The following is a 22810-nucleotide window of genomic DNA, read 5'->3' on the forward strand; positions in this document are numbered from 1 at the left end:
CATAAGTATTCAGAACCTTTAGTAAGTACTTTGTTTTGTTATTTAACCAGGCAAGTCAGTTCTTGCCTGGTTAAAATCTTATTTACAATGACGGCCTATCCCAGCCAAACCCGGACGACGCTGGGCCAATTGTGCGCTGCCCTATGGGACTCCCAATCACGGCCAGATGTGATACGGCCTGGATTCAAACCAGGGACTGCAGTGACACCTCTTGCACTGAGATGCAGTGCCTTAGACCGCTGCGCCACTTGAGAGCTTGTTGAAGCACCTTTGGCAGTGATTACAGAATCGAGTCTTCTTACAAGCTTGGCACACCAGTATTTGGGGAGTTTCTCCCATTCTTCTCTGCAAATCCTCTTAAGTTGGATGGGGAGCGTTGCTGCACAGCTATTTTCAAGTCTCCAGAGAGGTTTGATCGGGTTCAAGTCTGGGCTCTGGCTGGGCCACTCAAGAACATTCAGAGACTTGTCCCGAAGTCACTCCTGCGTTGTCTTGGTTGTGTGCTTAGGGTCGTTGTCCTGTTGGCAGGTGAACCTTTGCTCCAGTCTGAGGTCCTGAGCACTCTGGAGCAGGTTTTCATCAAGCATATCTCTGTACTCTGCTCCCTTCATATTTTCCTCAATTGTGACTAGTCTCCCAGTCCCTGCCCTAAAAAACATCCCACAGCATGATACTGCCACCACCATACTTCACCGTAGAGAGGGGGCCAGGTTTCCTCCAGACAGATGTGACGCTTGGCATTCAGGCCAAAGAGTTCAATCTTGGTTTCATCAGACCAGAGAATTGTGTTTCTCATGGTCTGAGAGTCTTTAAGTGCCTTTTGGCAAATTTCAAGCGGGCTGTCATGTGCCTTTTACTGTGGAGTGGCTTCCGTCTGGCTACTCAACCGTCAAAGCCTAATAGGTGAAGTGCTGCAGAGATGGTTGTCCTTCTGGAAGGTTCTCCCATCTCCACAGAGGAACTATAGAGCTCTGTCAGAGTAACCATCAAGTTCTTGGTCACCTCCCTGACCAAGGCCCTTCTCCACCGATTGCTCAGTCTGGCCCTGGCGGCCAGCTCTAGGTAGAGTCTTGGTGGTTCTCAACTTCTTCCATTTAAGGATGATGGAGGCCATTGTGTTCTTGGGGACTGTCAATGCTGCAGAAATGTTTTGGTACCCTTCCCCAGATCTGTGCCTCGACACAATCCTGTCTCGGAGCTCTACGGACAATTCCTTTGACTTCATGGCTTGGTTTTTGCTCTGAATTGTTGTGCAACTGTGGGACCTTATATAGACAGGTGTGTGCCTTTCCAAATCATGTCTAATCAATTGAATTTACCACACAGGTGGACTCCAATCAAGTTGTAGAAACATCTCAAGGATGATCAATGGAAACAGGGTGCACCTGAGCTCAATTTCAAGTCTCATAGCAAAGGGTCTGAATACTTATGTAAATAAGGAATTTTTGTTTTTATTTTTTCACATTTGCAAAAATGTTTAAACAAATACCTTGCTTTGTCATTATAGGGTGTTGTGTGTAGATTGCTGAGGGTTTTTATTTATTTAATCAATTTTAGAATAAGGCTGTAACGTAACAAAATGTGGAAAAAGTCAAGGGGTCTGGTGTACTTTCCGAAGGCACTGTCAGTGAAAGTGAGAGAACAAAAATGGCTAAATACAAAAATCTCTCTCTCTCTCTTTCTTGCGCCTTCTTCATTTTTTAATAAATTATTTGGTTCAAAACTGTTCAACTATTGTCTTTCTCTCTCTTTGAGTCAACTACTCACCACATTTTATGCACTGCAGTACTAGCTAGCTGTAGCTTATGCTTTCAGTACTAGATACATTCTCGGTGGACAACATGTCAGTTCATGCTGCAAGAGCTCTGATTGGTTGGAGGACGTCCTCTGTAAGGTGTTATAATTACTGTGTAAGTCTATGGAAGGGGGTGAGCCTCCTAGTTTTTTTATTGAAGTCAATGTACTCAGAGGAGGACGGAAACTAGCTGTCCCACGGATATACTATGGTACTACCCTACAGAGTGCTGTTGAGGCTACTGTAGAACTTCATAGCAAAACAGTGATTGTATTTCGTATAGTGTAGCCACTGCAGTATGACCAGAAGAACCAACAAGGCACTGGATCACAAGGTCACGGAATTGAACATTACACTCAGCAGAAAGTCAGGGAATGGGACTATTTCAATGTCAAGGCCCAGTCCATCTCCCTTAGTCTAGTTACACACTGAAAAACTCCAAGCTTACAAATCACAAGGCCCTCTCATCATCATAGGCTAAAACAAAACCACCGGTGGCGGCCGCTGATTGGCTAAGTACTCGGTGCAAAGCAACATGACAGAAATATGATGCCAAGTTTTCAAACTACCATTAGTTTATTTGAGAAGATACAGTATATAAAGTGATCTGTGCATTTAAACACAGCGTAAATACACCAATTTCAGTTTTGCACATCAAAACCGAATGCTGCACATGCTGCCTCAGTTTTGACCAGATTAGATTTAAAATGAGCAGCCAGCTCACAAACGAACGAGTACACCAGGGAGAACGCAATAAGCATGCAGATGCAATAAGTGAAAACATATTATCTAACTGGGGATAGCTAGCTTACACAATGTCACAAAGCATGATGTGCTAGCCAGTTAAAGTTCATTCTGAAATAACTTCACATTTACGAGTTAGTCAGAACTGAGTTTAGAAAGACTTGATATAGGCATGGGGACTATCTAGCAAGCTACCAGCTACCTATAGATAGCTGCTTATCAAAGGTAGATAACTGGTTAATTCGACCCCTCCCCCCAAAATTTACCAAACTATTTCTCAATGTGTCTGAAAATTACTGTTGCTAGCTAATTAATTTGATCATGCTTTGTGATACATCCGGTTTTATGCTGTTTTAGTCCACACATGTCGCCCTTTCACCTATAGTAGAACCTGACGAACAACATGGGGGGAAGCAGTAAGCCACGTGCGGAAGTAAGGCGTCTGGCGCGAGAGACGTATTGGGAGGGAGTTCTGACTGAACGTACATTTGAGCGCCCCAGGATGTCCATTTACTTTGTGATGTTATAATTTATGCTAGCACTTCCCCATCATAGCCAATAGCTGGCAAAACAATCCAAGCAATGTTCGCAAAGCCTATGCACCCATGGAGGCGGAGATGCTGCTGCTGTTTGTTTTGAACAATATTTTTTGTTAAATATATTGACAAATGGGGCATGGCCCTTAATGCCATAATAAGATCACCCTTGATTTTTTAAACACTGCATGAAACCCTTCAAGCTTTCTCTCTCTGTAGTGGGGCTATTTTTGGGAGACTAGGGGGGAAGAATCTAGGGCTAATTACAAGTGCAAGGTTTCAGTTTGGAAAGCCCATTTCTTGTGTAGCTGTGGGAGAGAAAGCAGGGCGAGGGCGTGTTGGGGTCTAATGTGGCCAACTCTGCACGCCTTCAAGGCTCTCCTCCGTCATAGTCAACAAGGCTGTGATGTCTGAATATTTTTCTTGAGTGGACCAGTTCGAACTTCCTCAATGTTCCTCAACTGATTTACTGCAAAGATGTTTTCAGCTCAACGTTGAACGTCACACACTGTACATTAAGCCTGTTATGAAAGTTTAAGATGTCAGATGTTATCCAATCTATTCTCAATTAAGTTATCAATTTTTTACGCTTCCTCCACACTGACGTATCTGCATTCAGAGCGACACTAGCAATTGCTTAATGGAGCGAATGTCATGCCTCGGAAATACATTAGGTCACTGTACCTGTACGAAGGGTCAGGCGGGGTTAAATTGATATTACCCGTCTCTGGAACAAGAAAGAAACACTCAGTTCTGACTGTTATATAGCCTGGGTTTGGTGTGTCTGACCCTGAGAGATGTAGAGCATCAGGAATGAGAAAGGTAAACATCTCCAGTGAGAGGAATGCTAACACAGTAACACTCCCAGCTAACGTGTCATGGCTGCCCTAGTATGACCTGTCTAACAGTGACACAGATATATACACTACATGACCAAAATTATCTCATTCCAAAATCATGGATATTAATATGGAGTTGGTCCCCCCCCTTTCTGCTATAACAGCCTCCACTCTTCTGGGAAGCCTTTCCACTAGATGTTGGAACATTGCTGCGGGGACTTGCTTCCATTCAGCCACAAGAGCATAAGTGAGGTTGGGCACTGATGATGGGCGATTAGGCCTGGCTCGCAGTCGGCATTCCAATTCATCCCAAAGTTGTTTGATGGGGTTGAGGTCAGTCAAGTTCTTCCACACCGATCTCGACAAACCATTTCTGTATGGACCTTGCTTTCTGCACAGGGGCTTGCTGAAACAGGAAAGGGCCTTCCCCAAACTGTTACCACAAAGTTGGAAGCACAGAATTGTCTAGAATGTCATTGTATACTGTAGCGTAAATATTTCCCTTCACTGGAGCTAAGAGGCCTAGCCAGAACCATGAAAAACAACCGTAGACTATTATTCCTCCTCCACCAAACTTTACAGTTGGCACTATGCATTGGGGCAGGTAGCGTTCTCCTGGCATCTGCCAAACCCAGATTCGTCCGTCAGACTGCCAGATGGTAAAGCGTGATTCATCACTCCAGAGAACGCGTTTCCACTGCTCCAGAGTCCAATGGCGGCGAGCTTTACTGGTATTGCTCATGGTGATCTTAGGTTGCTCGGCCATGTGTGGCTGCTCGGCCATAGAAACCCATTTCATGAAGCTCCTGATGAACAGTTATTGTGCTGACGTTGCTTTCAGAGGCAGTTTGGAACTTGGTAGTGAATGTTGCAACTGACAGACTGTTTTTATGCATTTCAGCACTCGGCGGTCACGTTCTGTAAGCTTGTGTTGCCTACCACGTCTAAGCTGTAGTTGCTCCCAGACATTTCCACTTCACAATAACAGCACATACAGTTGACTGGGGTAGATCTAGCAGGACAGACATTTGTCAAACTGACATTTGTTGAACTGGAAAGGTGGAATCTTGAAAGTCACTGAGCTCTCCAGTAAGGTCATTCTACTGCTAATGTTTGTCTATGGAGATTGGATGGGTGCCCGATTTTATACACCTGTCAGCAACGGGTGTGACTGAAATACCCGAATACACTAATTTGAAGAGGTGTCCACATACTTTTGTATATGTAGTGTATAGACACACACTTGCACATACACACACGTGTGGGCATACACACGGGCGTGCTCGCATACATGTAAAAACACACACACACACACACACACACACAAAACAGCTCAGGTAGTCTACAACAACATACCAGTTTAACACATACCAGTTTAAGTCCAGACTGGAGCCGACCCCATCTGCTGCGGCTGTAACGGCTAATTGGAGAGCCAATTCTTCTTAAAGAAGAATAACTGTGATTAGCACAGATCAGGGAGATTAGGAGATGAAACGCAGCAGGACAATGGTTGTTGTTCACATGCAAATCGGACTGACCTTAAATGACAGCTAAAGGTCTTTGTTTCTGGAATTGATTACACCAAAGGCTGAATGGTTGTGTACAGCTAATTGGTTCCAGTGGACTCCAGTTCCTTGTTTGACCTGATCATGGTCCTTCCTTGCTGCTCTTCAAGGCAAAGATATTTAGGCTGCGACATCGTGTATGCTTGTGAGAAGATCTTTGTAGTAGAATTATTCAAAACAAGTGGACATTTTATTGAATTTGCAAACAAATAGCCCCAGATAAGTGCTTTAGGCTACATCCAAACACCAGCAATGAATGATCACCCATTGAAGTCATGAAAAATGTATGAACACTGACTGTATGCAAGCCATGGTCAGATTTTTAGGAATAATCCTCTTAGTTTTAGCCTTGGTCTTACATGCCCACTTTGCCTTTAGGAAGTAGATGGCACATTTAGGGAGAGACTACTCTAATTGCGTTCAATTCGTTTACTATCCCTCACTGTCACCCAATCATTGTTCATGAGCTCATCATCAGATCTGAGCTGATGTTACACAGTGTCTAGCAGACCTACAGGGACGTTGTGGCTAAATAGATTTCCCAGTGAAAACATTTTGAAGCACACAACACAATGCTGTCGCTCTGTCTGGGGGTGTATCTTCACTTGCTCACATATTGCCAGAGGAGTCTCTATTCTCTCTCTTCTTCTCCTCTCTTTGTTGGGGAAGAAATGCATTTTCCATCTTATCAGTCAAAGGAAGCGGCTTCCAAACCCCTCTCTTGATGTTATTTTCAGAGGAATAGTTTTTAGTCTGCCATAAGAGAGCAGGCAGAGATTAGTTGTCTGCTTCAATTGGAGATTGCTTTGTTTAGAACTTCTGACGAGTGCTGCCGATGTCTTGTTGACATTGGAGTGTTCGCATAGGAATAGAGTATAGGGAGGAAAGGAAATATCTGACTAATTGATTTGGTTGTTGGGAGTGTTGGCTCAGGGATTATTAAAGCTGGAATCATTAATGGTAAAGCTGTCACATCCGTTTGCGATATTACAACAACAAAAAGGTTTCTGCAAACAACAAAAACAGTTGTTTCCTTTTCGGACATCATTACACATGCGATGGAACAGCAGAATATGTACTGCACATTTTTTTACCACTTTGGGCGACGCTCCTCTCCTCCGCTTCGTCAACAAAACAATAAGAAGGGCCGTGGGGTGGTTAGTGGTGCTGTCTCCCCTGCTGCGGATTCCATCTTATGGAGTCTCATCATGGGAGGCCTTCATTTTGAGTATAAGAACCACTGGGACTCAATAGACAATGGTTGGAACAGGCTTAGGCATTTTGGAAAATGTCATTAAGCATAAAGTGTGGGAATATTCTGCTAGGCTTTCTTCTTTCAGCTCTCAGTCAGTAAGCAAGAGTCGTAAGCATGACAATTGGATGAGGAACTGATCTAAAAAGATGCTGCACATTAAATAAAAACAAATATATTGGTTATTTAGTAAATTTGTACACATGCTATATTAATAGTATATATGCCATTTAGCAGACACTTTTATCCAAAGCTACTTACAGTCATGCGTGCATATATTTTATGTTTGGGTTATCCTGGGAATTGAACCCACTATCCTGGCGTTCTCGCCCTTTGGCTATTCTAGTTACCCAGCGGGTTTCTTCCCTGATAGCTAGTAATACTGTAGCTAGTGATCGCTAGTGATAGCAGAGAGGTAGAGGCGAAGCCAGAGGGCTGACTTTGCTCCAAAATCTGCCTGTGCGAAAATAAGCATTAACCCGTCAAAAAGGAGATTTTTTTGTATGGAGGTCAATGAGAGAGTGTCGAATACGTAAAGCTTATTTGATCGAATAGAAGTTTCGTAATTTTTAGGTTTTTACAAATGTACTGATATAAGCGGATGCACGTGGCATCCCGGCAACTTTGAGAAAACAATGTTTTATCAGAGTTGTGCCTGTTATTCACTTCTGCCTTATCATTGGCTAGAATGTTACCCCCTTTTAAAGAAATGTATTCCCATAGTTACAACATTGAGTCCAGTTTCTTGTGGTGATAGTGATTCATAAGCAAGGTCTATTTGAAACATCGCCATCTCCTGGTAGCAGATTCAGAGGCTTAAAGCCCACAAAAGCTTGAAAACCCCATAACATTTTTGCTGACAATTTGGAAAAAAACCTCAAACTGAACATAATTCATGATGTTTTTTGTTTGTTATTTTAGTTAGTTTTGCAGTCAAAGATAATAGATTCAGAATAGTTTTAGTTTTTCAAGCGGTTTAGTTAATTATTTTATTTCAGTTTCCGAAATAGTTTTTTCAATGACTGTTTTGTCTTTGTTTTCATTTTCGTTTACCACACACACACACACACACACACACACACACACACCACACACACACACACACACACACACACACACACACACACACACACACACACACACACACACCACCTTTTCTCTCTTTGTCTGTCTGTCAGTCTCTCTCACTCTCTTTTTTCTCTCTCTTTTGACACAGACCATGACTGAGAGGACATTCACATGATAAATATTAATAGACCATAATATACCATGTTCAAATGCACTAGGACATAAAACAATCCTCTGTGAAATCTTAACATGTCAAGAAGTACTGCATGTGAAACCAGGCTTACACGGCACTTCCAGGCCATGATGAAATGATGGGAACTCTGTGTTAAGAGAGGAATGAAATGGAATAAGGCTTGTCCATCAGCTATGAAAAAACCTTGGAATGGGCCACCCATGTTTGGGAAAATAGAGTGGGTTCCAAAGCAATTTGCACACAGATCCCAGAGATTGCCAAAGAACATCAGAACTGCGACTCAGTCCGACTCCAATGCCAAAGGTTTCTAAACGTATTTTCCTTCTCTTTTGTGGAAAGGAAAAACTGCTAGTAGTACCAGTCAAATAGTTGACAGGATTATTTTCATTAAATCATACATTGTTTTCTTGGTTATAGAAATGGTCGATTGCTTTTGTAGTTGGAGTTGATAGTTATGGTGGATCAAATTATAGCTGAACGGTGCAACCTGATGAGGATAAATGCTAAATCTTATTTGAAAATTCATCTGGTTTCAATGTATCGGTGACTCAAGTCCTCTCAAGGCAATGCATATAGAAAACTGTGTCTGGAAACAAAAGAATAGGAAAGCGGCCAATGTGGTTTGACATTTTTCGAGGAGGAGGGAGCAGGGGTTTGTGTTTTATTTCATCCGAATCCCTCACGCACTGTGGTTGCGGAGGCTGAATGTACTGTATTGCTCATGTGGGTTGCCACGGCAACAGTGAGCGCAGGAGTATAGGGGAACTGAGGTCCTCCGGTCCGGTACCTCTTCAAATTCCTCCGGCTCTCTCCGACTTGTACAGACATGGTGGCAGCATTTGGGTGGGGACCACCGGCAAAGCTTTCACTCCCATGGGGACCCCCTCGTTGTTCCCTCGTTGTTATTCCTACCAATGAGGTACTCGCCGGTGACACTGTCATTCCTCCCCTGCTCAACATCCTCCTCCTGACCTGGCCTCGGTGCTAGCTGTCGGACTCAGAGCACTCTTTCCTCGCTTGATGCTGCCATGCAGCTGCTTCTCCTGTCATTGACACGGTCACCACATTCACTGTAAGTGTCAGGGACATTGTTGTTAGTCTCAATCTTGTCATGCTGCTCAACTTGACTAAATAAATGTGTTAAAGGCCCATGTGACCAGGTTTTCCCTTCCTTTTCTCTTCGCATTTCAGACCCAGGTTTATACCTACGTTCCATTCTAGCCAGAGCTCCGATTTTTAGCTAGCTAGCCGGCTAGATCGCAGATGAGCAGACTGTCACAGATTGGTCGGATCCTAAAATGCATTATGCGAATCCATGACAATGGACGAATGCGCCAATTATATGCGAGGTCATATCTTATATAAATGCAGATATAAAAGGTAACATTTTACAGGACACCCAGCATCATAACATGTTATGACACGGTCATATCATAATATGTCATAACAGTTGACATAACTTGTTATAATAAGGTTATAAAATACTGTCATGACACATATTTAGATCTGTTGTGACATAAATTGTGTTATTTTATGGCTGGTTATGACACCTGCATAAGAGTGTCAAAACCCACAAAACCTACCACACAAGGCAAAACGTTCCATACACCAAAGCCTACGTGTCAACTGTATGTTTATGTTATCTATTTAAAAAAATGTTTTGACCATGTTAAATTATCATTGTAATTGCGCACATATTGATGTCAGACGTGCACCTACCCCAATGCTGTAATCTGGGATTAATGCAGGAGCAGATTTCAGGAGCAGGACAAGGCACCCTCTTTTTGACTGATGACTGACCCACCATGCTGGTGTTACAAGCACCATACTCTACCAACTGAGCTACAGTTGGGTGGCTGTGGTCTGGGGTCTCTAAGTAAGCATTTCACTGTAAGGTCTACACCTGTTGTATTCGGCACATGTGACAAATAAAATGTGATTTGATTTGATATAAGGAGATTTACGTGATAGGCCTATCTGGCATATATGATTATGATGGTGATAATACTTCTTGACAGTCTCATAAAGTGTATTTTCTTAGTCCAAGTAAAGGGAAACAGGATGGTCATAATGCTTCATGACAGTGTCAGTGTTTCTACAAGTTTAAAATATGATGAAAAAACATGACCGTAAAGAATACATTACAACAACAACAAAGGATTTTAGAAACAAGCTTTCAAATGAAAGGAAACTTCTTTGCAGAGAAAAAACGAATTTGAATAAATGTGGGTTTTGACACGCTTATGTAGGTGTCATAACCAGCCATAAAATAACACAATATATGTCACAACAAGTGTAAATATATGGGTCATGACAGTGTTATGACCATATTATGACAGGTTATAACAAGTTATGTCGGTTTTTATGACATGGTTATGACCTTGTCATGAAGTGTTATGACATCGGGTGTCAAGTAAAGTGTTACCATATCATTTTATTTTCTTTGTCACCATTTTTTTAATGATATGACAGACATTCTTGGGGGCTCCCCTTATTGGCTGCATTGAAGCTCCTCCTCTGGTGGGGAGTGTTCAGGTATGCGCTCAGACACATATCTGTCTGCCTGTTAACATGCACCAGACTCCGAGAACAATGAGTCTCAAAAAGAGACTCTCCTTCAAGAAAGCCTGGTACTTCAACACCGTAAGTAAACTTCTGAGAACTTCGTAGGAGAGTTTCATTCTTTTGTCTTGTGGTGGTAAAGGACTCCTGTTTTTGTTAAAGCATCTGCTTTAGTAATTACTCTCTCTCGTTCTTTTTCTATCTTTTCCTCTCTCTCTTTCTCTATCCTCTCCTCCCACTCAAAACAGCTGTGTCGGGCGTTCTCTCTCACTAACATCAGTCTGGAGTGGGGAATCATATTCATTGTGGTAACGTTTGTTTTCACAGTTGTGCTGTGGGACAGAGGAACTGCTTCAACTTGCGTGAAGGTTGAAAAGGCATTTCTCTCTGTGTGATCAAGAAAGAGAATATCTCTTAACCCAAACCCTTCTAAACAAGTGAAGAAGTGGGATGTGATCGGCCATAGTTTTAACTTCTTCTACAACTCTGGTCTTTAAAATAATATTTTTTAAATGTAGTTTTATTTATTTCACCGTTATTTAACCAGGTAGGCTAGTTGAGAAAAAGTTCTCATTTACAACTGCGACCTGGCCAAGATAAAGCATAGCAATTGGACACATACAACAACACAGGGTTACACATGGAATAAACAAAACATAGTCAATAATACCGCGGAACAAAAGAAAACAAAAAGTCTATATACAGTGAGTGCAAATGAGGTAAGATAAGGGAGTTAAGGCAATAAATAGGCCATGGTGGCGAAGTAATTACAATATAGCAATTTATAGACTGGAATGGTAGGTGTGCAGAAGATGAATGTGCAAGTAGAGATACTGGGGTGCAAAGGGGCAAGATAAATGAATAAATACTGTATGGGGATGAGGTAGGTAGATAGATGGGCTGTTTACAGATGGGCTATGTACAGGTGCAGTGATCTGTGAGCTGCTCTGACAGCTGGTGCTTAAAGCTGGTGAGGGAGATATGAGTCTCCAGCTTCAGAGATTTTTCCAGTTCGTTCCAGTCATTGGCAGCAGAGAACTGTAAGGAAAGACGACCAAAGGAGAAATTGTCTTTGGGGGTGACCAGTGAGATATACCTGCTGGAGCGCGTGCTACGAGTGAGACCTAGCAGAGACTTGTAGATAACCTGTAGCCAGTTATCAGGCTAGTAATAGGGGTTGCAACAATTTCGGCAGATCATTTTAGAAAGAGAGGGTCCAGATTGTCTAGCCAGGCTGATTTGTAGGGGTCCAGATTTTTCAGCTCTTTCAGAACATCAGCTATCTGGATTTGGGTAAAGGAAAATGGTGGGGGCTTTGGCGGGTTGCTGTGGAGGGTGCTGGGCAGTTGACCGGGGTAGGGGTAGCCAGGTGGAAAGCATGGCCAGCCGTAGAGAAATGCTTATTGAAATTCTCAATTATAGTGGATTTATGGGTGGTGACAGTGTTTCCTAGCCTCAGAGCAGTGGGCAGCTGGGTGGAGGTACTCTTATTCTCCATGGACTTTAATGTCCCAGAACTTTTTTGAGTTAGTACTACAGGATGCAAATTTCTGTTTGAAAAAGCTAGCCTTAGCTTTCCTAACTGCCTGTGTATATTTGTTCCTAACTTCCCAGAAAATTTGCATATCACGGGGGCTATTCAATGCTAATGCAGAACACCACAGGATGTTTTTGTGCTGGTCAAGGGCAGACAGGTCTGGAGTGAACCAAGAACTATATCTATTCCTAGTTCTACATTTTTTGAACGGGGCATGCTTATTTAAGATGGTGAGGAAGGCACTTTTAAAGAATAGCCAGGCATCATCTAATATACACCATTTAGCAGACTCTTTTATCCGAAGTGATTTACAGTCATGTGTGCATACATTTTTACATTCAGGTGGTCCTGGGACTCGAACCCACCACGCTGGCGTTACAAGCACCATGCTCTACCAACTGAGTTACAGCTGGGTGGCAGTGGCCTGTGATCTGAGCTACATCTCAGCTGAGCAACAGTTTGGTACCTGGGTCAGTGTTGAATGTGTGGTGTTTCGGACAAACCTGCATTTGTGTTGGAAATGTATGCATAGCCTGTGGCTGCTATATGTTAATGCTTACATTGGAAAAGTTGAGTGTTAACATCATTGTGGTTGTACATTGTCTCACTGGATACAGTTGAAGTCGGAAGTTTACATACACCTTAGCCAAATACATTTAAACTCATTTTTTCACATTTCCTGACATTTAATCCTAGTAAAAATTCCCTGTCTTAGGTCAGTTAGGATCACCATTTTATTTTAATAATGTGAAATGTCAGAATAATAGTATAGAGAATGATTTATTTCAGCTTTTATTTATTTTATCACATTCCCAGTGGGTCAGAAGTTTACATACACTCAATTAGTATTTGGTAGCATTGCCTTTAAATTGTTTAACTTGTGTCAAACGTTTCAGGTAGCCTTCCACATGCTTCTGGGTGAATTTTGGCCCATTCCTCCTGACAGAGCTGGTGTAACTGAGTCAGGTTAATAGGCATTCCTTGCTCGCACACGCTTTTTCAGTTCTGCCCCCAAATTTTCTATAGGATTGAGGTCAGGGCTTTGTGATGGCCACTCCAATACCTTGACTTTGTTGTCCTTAAGCCATTTTGCCACAACTGTGGAAATACGCTTGGGGTCATTGTCCATTTGGAAGACCTATTTGCGACCAAGCTTTAACTTCCTGACTGATGTGTTGAGATGCTGCTTCAATATATCCACATAAATTTCCAACCTCATGATGCCATCTATTTTGTGAAGTGCACCAGTCCCTCCTGCAGCAAAGCACCCCCAAAACATGATGCTGCCACCCCCATGCTTTCAACAGACCAGACCAAAAAGTACAATCTTTGTCCCCATGTGCAGTTGCAAACCGTAGTCTGGCTTTTTTATGGCGGTTTTGGAGCAGTGGCTTCTTCCTTGCTGAGCAGCCTTTCAGGTTATGTTGATATAGGACTTGTTTTACTGTGGATATAGATACTTTTGTACCTGTTTCCTCCAGCATCTTCAGAAGGTCCTTTGCTGTTGTTCTGGGATTGATTTGCACTTTTCGCACCAAAGTACGTTCATCTCTAGGAGACAGAACATGTCTCCTTCCTGATGACGGCTGCGTGGTCCCATGGTGTTTATACTTGCCTACTATTGTTTGTACAGATGAACGCGGTACCTTCAGGCGTTTGGAAATTGCTCCCAAGGATGAATCAGACTTGTGGAGGTCTCCAATTTTTCTTCTGAGGTCTTGGCTGATTTCTCTTTATTTTCCCATGATGTCAAGCAAAGTGGCACTGAGTATGAAGGTAAGCCTAGAAATAGATCCACAAGTACACCTCCAATTGACTCAAATGATGTCAATTAACTTATCAGAAGCTTCTAAAGCCATGACATAATTTTCTGGAATTTTCCAAGCTGTTTAAAGCCAAAATCAACTTAGTGTATGTAAACTTCTGACCCACTGGAATTGTGATACATTGAATTATAAGTGAAACAGTCTGCAAACGATTGTTGAAAAATTACTTGTGTCATGCACAAAGTAGATGACCTAACCGACTTGCCAAAACTATAGTTTGTTAACAAGAAATTTGTGGAGTGGTTGAAAAACGAGTTTTAATGACTCCAACCTAAGTGTATGTAAACTTCCGACTTCAACTGTATGTTCATTACACATGGCTGTTATACGCTTGTCTTGATTTGGTTGCCAAGCCATTATCAGATTGGATGCTTTTGCTTCATTCATCTCAATCAATTTACATATTAGCTCTACAATTAGCCACAACAACTTGGGATTAAAAACTATAATTTTATACGTACAGAGGGATCTGTTAGCAGAAAAAGCATTTTATTAAATAAAAGTTAACAAATAAATGTGCTTTACAGAACTTTTTCTGTTGTTGCAGTTTTATAGCTATATTCCTGCAGTTCTACACATTTTGCCATGGGGTGGGGAGAAATTTCTGCAGTTTTAAAATATAATTTCCTGTAATTTGACACATTTTGCCATGATGTATGCCATATTAATATGATATCTGAGTGAGATGACTAACAAAATCAATGTGGGCCCCCCTGGAGGTAAGGGCCATGATTAGATGTCTAGACTAACTAGACAAATTTACCAGCTGATGAACAACAGAGTTTCAAAATTGCACCTTTTATTTTAACCCTCAACAGTAAGTTGAGACTCCGACTGAGTTCCTAATGATTTATTTATTTTATTTTTTTACAAATGACAGAGGTCCTGACCTCAGAGTCCTCATATATAGCTACGGCCCTGCTGCCTAGTGCCACCCATGGATAGAGCCAGTCACTGGAGGTGTGAACAGAGGATGAGAGCAGAGCAGTTGAGACAACAGAGGTGGGCAGCCATCACTGGATCTCTTCACAGGGGTGTACTGCTGTGGAAGAAATAATGAGCTGGAAAACACACAGAGGTGTGTGTGTGTAGTTCCAGCAACCACTGTGGGCAGTCACCACACACACACACACACACACACACATACACACACACACATACACACACACACACACACACACACAGAGACACAGGCACGCACACACTCTGTTTCGTGAATCAACAGTGTGACAACTTTCGTAGGTGTGGCGAGATAAATCAAAGGAGTGTTGAAACTGCTATTTTTTTATGGATTATGTGTCGTAAAGTGTAGCCTACATATGTGAAAGGCAACCTGACATGATCTGACATGTATAATTATCGTTCATCAGAAACACTTCTCATATGACACATAGTGATTTAGGAGGGAAGGTACTTGGTTGGCTATGATCCGCGATGTGTCATGATGAGATGTGCTGTATTATGCTCTCCTATGAGGCAACATGAATGAAAGATTGGTTGGTAAGTCCATCATCCTAGAGAACAGGATATGGCTGACATCTCAACTGTTTTTCCCATCAATGTAACACAACACAAGGCCTTGAAATGTCATTCTACTCTAGTGACTGATTTTGTGTTGATATTTGAGTCATTTAGCAGACACTCTTATCCAGAGCGACTTACAGGAACAATGAGGGTTAAGTGCCTTGCTCAAGGGCACAATGGCATATTTTTTACCTAGTCGGCTTGGGGATTCGAACCAGCAACTTTTCAGTTACTGGCCCAATGAACTTAACTTTCACCTGTATAACTGGGTCGTTCTACGAAAATTGTGGCATTTTGACCAGCTATTTTATTTTTATGTTTAAAAAAGTAATAATACTTAGTCAGATAATAGTCAACCCCTTAAAAATGTTAATTAACAACATGCCTGCTAAATATATTTTGCTATTTTACAACATATACAAAAAAAACCTGTAGCCTTTTTATCACTGGTATTACCCATATTTGGATGAAAATTCAGGCTTTCCAGAATATAATTTGACTATTTAATTTGAATATATAATCAAAGACAGAAAAGTTTCATGATAATGAAAAGATGGCGGCCATAGTAGCTCAAACCACAATTATTTTTATCAAATTCCCTTTTCCCTTTACTGTAAACTGTGGAACACCGGTGACACATCTTAAGGCTTCACATGAAATTACCAAATTAATCATCAAACTGTTAATAGAAGAGAGATTGCAGACTCACCATGTGCTTTTCAAAACAGCCCCACCTCCGAAGAACCTTTGACCCAGTAAGAGGCTGGCAAGCATGTTGCATGTTTTTATTATGGTGGTTTTTATAATGGGGTATCACGAAGGACATGAAATTGAGAGGTATTCCCTGTAAATTATTTATAATATTTAGTTAATATTTTAGTTTAAGTAATCCACTAAATAACTATAATATTTTCCTTTGTATTATGACATTTAAAGTGTGTAAAAAAAAAAAGTATTTTCAACTCTAAATGTCACTTAACCACGACTCCTGACCCGAGGGACAAGCTATGATATATAAAGCATTTTTTTTTGCAATAGAACTGACTTACATATGTTTTATTAACACAAAAACACTTCAATTAAAACAAAAACATATATTTTGTGTTATTATCTGACGTTTTTAATGTGTTTTTCTTTGTGGTTAAATGCGGCGGACTGGAAAGCAACCACTTTCGTAGAATGACCCAATTGCATGGTTTCAGTAGGGACTTTTTATGAGTTATGAACTAACCAAGACGTGTGTCATATCATAGATGATGGCTGTCTGTAGTTTAGAATAAAATGTGGTTACTGGCGACTACTCTGTATTTAAAGGTGGTGCTTTTAGTACTTTTAACTGACAGATCTACTGAAGCAACAGTTGAGTGGGTGCTCTCTCCACCCCCCACCCCCCTCTCTGTTTTCTATTGAACCCTTCATCTTCTCTCCCTTTGACTCCTGGCTGTATGTGTTCTAGCCACCACACAAGAGGTGGCTTTTAGGACCCATCTGTATACGGTTGGTTCAGCAGCCTTGTGGTTGTTGAGTGAAGACTAGATGTTGTGGTTCTTGTGACTGCCCTTTGTTTCGCCTCTGAGAGAGAGGGAAAACCCTGCAAGGTTTAAATATGGTCACTGTCACTCCCAAAATGGAATGGACCACAGTGGGTGCACATGACTGTGATCCCTAACCCTCAGATGGTTCAACATTATTTACCACTGACTGACTCTGAGACTGAGTCAGTCAGTGGGCGGGTACAAAATGTGTCTGGTCATATTCCTCAAGTCATTGATCAATGAAGGATGTTATTTTAGATGCATAAATTGCTTCTCCCAGCTGTGACCAATAGTAGGTCCACAAAGATATTTAAATTATCTCTTGTTATGCAATCTTTTGTCATTAAGCTTTCCTAATTTTGCATAGCAATACTTTTCTGTCCCCGAAATGATCAAATCAAATCAAAGTTTATTTGTCACGTGCGCCGAATACAACAGGTGTAGTAGACCTTACAGTGAAATGCTTTACTTACAGGCCCTAACCAACAGTGCATTTTTTAAGTAAAAAAATGCGTATTAGGTAAACAATAGATAAGTAAACATTTTTTTTTTTTAAACTGTAAAATGACAGTGAAAATAACAGTAGCGAGGCTATATACAGGTGGTACCGGTACAGAGTCAATGTGCGGGGTTACTGGTCAGTTGGGCTAATTGAGGTAATATGTACATGTAGGTATAGTTAAAGTGATTATGCATAGATGATAAACAGAGAGTAGCAGCAGCGTAAAAGAGGGTGTTGGCAGGTGGGGGGTGGCGGGAGACAATGCAAATAGTCCGGGTAGCCAATGTCCGGGTCACCGGTTAGTCGGGCTAATTGAGTTAATATGTACATGAATGTATAGTTAAAGTGACTATGCATAGATGATAAACAGAGACTAGAAGCAGCGTAAAAGAGGGGATGCTGGGGGGGTGGTGATACACAATGGGTAGCCATTTGATTACCTGTTCATGAGTCTTATGGCTTGGGGTAAAAGCTGTTGAGAAGCCTTTTGGTCCTAGACTTGGCGCCCCGGTACCGCTAGCCATGCGGTAGCAGAGAGAACAGTCTATGACTTGGGTGGCTGGGGTCTTTGACAATTGTTAGGGCCTTCCTCTGACACCGCTGTACGCACTACCCTCTGTAGTGACTTGCGGTCGGAGGCCGAGCAGTTGCCGTACCAGGCAATGATGCAACTAGTCAGGATGCTCTTGATGTTGCAGCTGTAGAACCTTTTAAGGATCTGAGGACCCATGCCAAATCTTTTCAGTCTCCTGAGGTGGAATAGGTTTTGTCGTGCCCTCTTCACGACTGTCTTGGTGTGTTTGGACCATGATAGTTTGTTGGTGATGTGGACACCAAGGAACTTGAAGCTCTCAACTTGCTCCACTACAGCCCTGTCGATGAGAATGGGGGTGTGCTTGGTCCTCCTTTTCCCGTAGTCCACAATCATCTCCTTTGTCTTGATTATGTTGAGGGATAGGTTGTTTTTCTGGCACTATCCGGCCAGGTCTCTGAACTCCTCCCTATAGGCTGTCTCGTCATTGTCGGTGATCAGGCCTACCACTGTTGTGTCGTCTGCAAATTTAATGATGGTGTTGGAGTCATGCCTGGCCATGCAGTCGTTGGTGAACAGGGAGTACAGGAGGGGACTGACCATGCACCCCTGAGGGGCTCCAGTGTTGAGGATCAGCGTGGCAGATGTGTTGCTACCTACCCTCACCACCTGGGGGCGGCCCGTTAGGAAGTTCAGGATCCAGTTGCTGAGGGAGTTGTTTAGTCCCAGGATCCTTAGCTTAGTGATGAGCTTTGAGGGCACTATGGTGTTGAACGCTAAGCTATCGTCAATGAATAGCATTTTCGCGTGGTGTTCCTTTTGTCCAAGTGGGAGATGGCAGTGTGGAGTGCAATAGAGATTGCATCATCTGTGGATCTTTTTGAGCGGTATACAAATTAGAGTGGGTCTAGGGATTCCCGGATAATGATGTTAACGTGAGCCATAACCAGCCTTTCAATGCACTTCATGGCTACAGACGTGAGTGCTACGGGTCCGTAGTCATTTAGGCAGGTTACATTAGTGTTCTTGGGCACAGGGACTATGGTGGTCTGCTTGAAGCATGTTGGTATTACAGACTCAATCAGGGACATGTCAGTGAAGACACCTGCCAGTTGGTCAGCACATGCTTTGATCACACATCCTAGTGACCTTGTGAATGTTGACCTGTTTAAAAGTCTTACTCACGTTGGCTACGGAGAGCGTGATCAAACAGTAGTTCGGAACAGCTGATGCTCTCATGCAAGCCTCAGTGTTGCTTGATTCAAAACGAGCATAGAAGTGATTTAGCTCGTCTGGTAGGCTCGTGTCACTGGGCAGCTCGCGGCTGTGCTTCCCTTTGTAGTCTGTAATAGTTTGCAGGCTCTGCCACATCCAATGTGCGTCTGAGCCGGTGTAGTACGATTCAATCTTAGTCCTGTATTGGCGGGTTGCCTGTTTGATGGTTCGTCGGAGGGCATAGCAGGATTTCTTATAAGCTTCCAGGTTAGAGTCCCGCACCTTGAAAGTGGCAGCTCTACCCTTTAGCTCAGTGCAAATGTTGCCTGTAATCCATGGCTTCTGGTTTTGGTATGTACGTACAGTTACTGTGGGGATGACATCCTCAATGCACTTATTGTTAAAGCCAGTGACTGATGAGGTGTACTCCTCAATGCCATCGGAAGAATCCCGGAACATTTTCCAGTCTGTGCTAGCAAAACAGTCCTGTAGTTTAGCATCTGCTTCATCTGACCACTTTTTTTATAGACCGAGTCATTGGTGCTTCCTGCTTTAATTTTTTGCTTGTATACAGGAATCAGGAGGATAGAATTATGATCAGATTTTCCAAATGGAGGGCGAGGGAGAGCTTTGTACGCGTCTTTGTGTGTGGAGTAAAGGTGATCTAGATTTTTTTCCCTCTGGTTGCGCATTTAACATGATAATATAAATTAGGTAAAACTGATTGAAGTTTCCCTGCATTAAAGTCCCCGGCCACTAGGAGCGCCGCATCTGGGTGTGTGGTTTCCTGTTTGCTTATTTCCTTATACAGCTGACTGAGTGCGGTCTTAGTGCCAGCATCCATCTGTGGTGGTAAATCAACATCCACAAAAAATGTATGAAAACTCTCTTGGCAAATAGTGTGGTCTACAGCTTATCATAAGATACGTAAGCAAAATCTAGAGACTTCCATAGATTTCGTGCACAAGCTGTTGTTTCCGCCAGCTGAATGTTTTCCATGTCGTCATTCAGCCATAATTCGGTGAAACACAAGATATTACAGTTTTTGATGACCCATTGGTAGGGTATTCGTGATCGTACCTCGTCTAATTTATTGGCCAAATATTGTACGTTGGCAAGTAATATTGATGGTAAGGACAGATTTCCCACTCACCGTCAGCGGATCCTTACGAGGCACCCGCCCTGTGTCCTCTATACCTGCGTCTCTTTCGCTTGCCAATGACGGGGATTTCGGCCTTGTCAGGTGTCTGAAGTACAGCCTGTGTGTCCTGCTTGTTGAAGAAACAATCTTTGTCTAATCCGAGGTGAGTGATCACTGTCCTGATGTCCAGAAGCTCTTTTTTGCCGTAAGATACGGTTGCAGAAACATCATGTACAAAATAAGTTACAAATAACGTGACAAAAAACACATAATAGCACAATTGGTTAGGCGCCCATAAGACGACTGCCATTTCTTCCGGCGCCATCTATATGATTTATCTCAAGCATTAGCCTGGTTGGAAGTGCCTTGTCTAGACATATCCAGTGGACAGAAAAGTACCTTGTACCTATGGTAAAATATGGTGGTGGATCTTTGATGTTATGGGGCTATTTGCTTCCACTGGTCCTGGGGCCCTTGTTAAAGGTCAACGGCATCATGAACTTTACCAAGTAACAGGACAATTTAGCCAAAAACTTGGTTGCCTCTGGCAGGAGGCTGAAACTTGGCCAGCAAGACAATAACCCCAAGTACAACATTTTGCAATGGCCTGGGGGCCTTGTTAAGTCTCCGGACTTAAACCGGAGTGATTTGAATTGAAGAGGGCAGTCCATAAGAGCAAACAACGGATATCAAGGACCTGGAAAGATTCTGTATGCAGGAATGGTCAAAGATCCCTCCCAATGTGTTCTCCAATCAAATGTTTACATTTTAGAAAAAGGCTGCATCGTTATCCCTTTTAGAGATATTTTGAAATGACTTGTTAAACAAAATCTCTTTCACTGAGCAATTGTATTATTATGAAATATTGAATTTCTCAATTGTTTTGAGCATACAATACAGCTCAGTATTTGTATAATTTATTATATAGAGTATTTTTTGCTCATCTTTACCAAGGGTGCCAATCATTATGGAGGTGACTGTATCTACCAGCATGTTCACACTGAAGTGGCTTCTCATAACCTCGTAGGAAATCAGTCTCTCTTTCTAAATGAATCCTCCAACACACTGATTAATAGTGTGTTCTTGGACAAAGCTGAACGATGCTCTACTCATTTCTTCTGCTGCATTTGAAAATATTTGCCTTTCAGCTGTAAACCTTTATTTTAGCCTTACTAAACCAACAGATATCCCTGGTTTTCTGCCATTCTCTCACCAGCAATGTCTTCAAATTGTTTGCTAAGTAAACATTTGTAGCTGCTGCATAAAATCAACCTATTCTTGTGAAGAGAAGAGACCATTTCGCTAATAAATATGCCAGTAATGAAATTCCACGAGGGTGTATTCATTACGGAAACCGTTTACTGTTTAAGAACCAGACGGAAACAAACAGGGAGGGACCTACTTGAATTTGTCCAATAGAAACTCTTGCTTGCATTTTCCGTTTGGAGTAAACAGACAAAACGTTTTGCAACAGAATCGGCATAATGGGTACACCTGGGCTTTGTGATTATTATTTTTTTCTCTTTCCAAAGATGCTTGTCAGAATTGCTGATCACTCCATGGCTTATAGTCTTGTATAGACTTTCATTGCCCACTCAGCCCCAGAATTAGCATGTGAAAAGTGGCCTATTAGTGCAAGCAACGGCCGCTTAAGTGGCTCCTCATGATGACTTCTAGTCTGACCAGACTAGACCTGACCAGACTTGTGTGTGTGTGTGTGTGTGTGTGTGTGTGTGTGTGTGTGTGTGTGTGTGTGTGTGTGTGTGTGTGTGTGTGTGTGTGTGTGTGTGTGTGTGTGTGTGTGTGTGTGTGTGTGTGTGTGTGTGTGTGTGTGCGTGTGTGTGAGAAGAGTGTGCATCTCCGAGTGTGTTTTTGTGTGTCCAAAGCATGTGAGTCATAGGTAGTGAGTGTGTGTGTGGTGAGAAGTGGGACCCATTCTTGAGGTGTGAACAGCTGTGTGTGTGTGTGTGGCAGAGGCCCTGGGCTGGATCCACCCACATCCCACATTAATAGCCACACACACACACACACACACACACACACGCACACACACACACTGAGAGAGACATTCTGTGCTCAGGCTCCAGTGGTTCCTTGCCTCGGAGCAGGAGGAGGTCATGACGGCATCTTCTCACTCATGTCTCTTTTTGTTGTCTTTCAGTCGGCTGCTTCCTCAGAAGGTGGTGAGTACATTTCTCTTTTCATTACACTTGTTCTTACATTCACTTTATCTGTGATGACAGAACACAGCACATATTTTTGCTTCCTGCACCTGTATGTACTAGGCTAAGTAATAAGCTTTAAGTTGAGTTCAACAAAAGTGTTCCAAAACAACAAATGGGGCGTTTTGTCCCTCCATGGACCTTTTTGTTGAACAATAAAAGTCACTTTTTGTGTGCCTTTTTCTTGAAAGTGGCTTTCTCCGTTTCCTGTATGTTTGCTTT

At 42.3% G+C, this 22810-nt stretch overlaps 1 protein-coding gene across 1 annotated transcript in view; it reads left to right on the top strand.

Annotated features, from left to right (window-relative positions):
• LOC112214747 (regulator of G-protein signaling 12) overlaps window positions 1-22810 on the top strand; it is an 82170-nt gene that overhangs the window by 29512 nt on the left and 29848 nt on the right. Inside the window, exon 4 of the mRNA XM_024373737.2 lies at window positions 22528-22549. Within this exon, the coding sequence (XP_024229505.1) occupies window positions 22528-22549 (22 nt within the window). The remainder of the gene's footprint in view (window positions 1-22527; window positions 22550-22810) is intronic.

This window comes from Oncorhynchus tshawytscha, linkage group LG15 (genome assembly GCF_018296145.1).
Source record: "Oncorhynchus tshawytscha isolate Ot180627B linkage group LG15, Otsh_v2.0, whole genome shotgun sequence".
In the NCBI taxonomy this organism is placed as follows: Eukaryota; Metazoa; Chordata; class Actinopteri; order Salmoniformes; family Salmonidae; genus Oncorhynchus; species Oncorhynchus tshawytscha.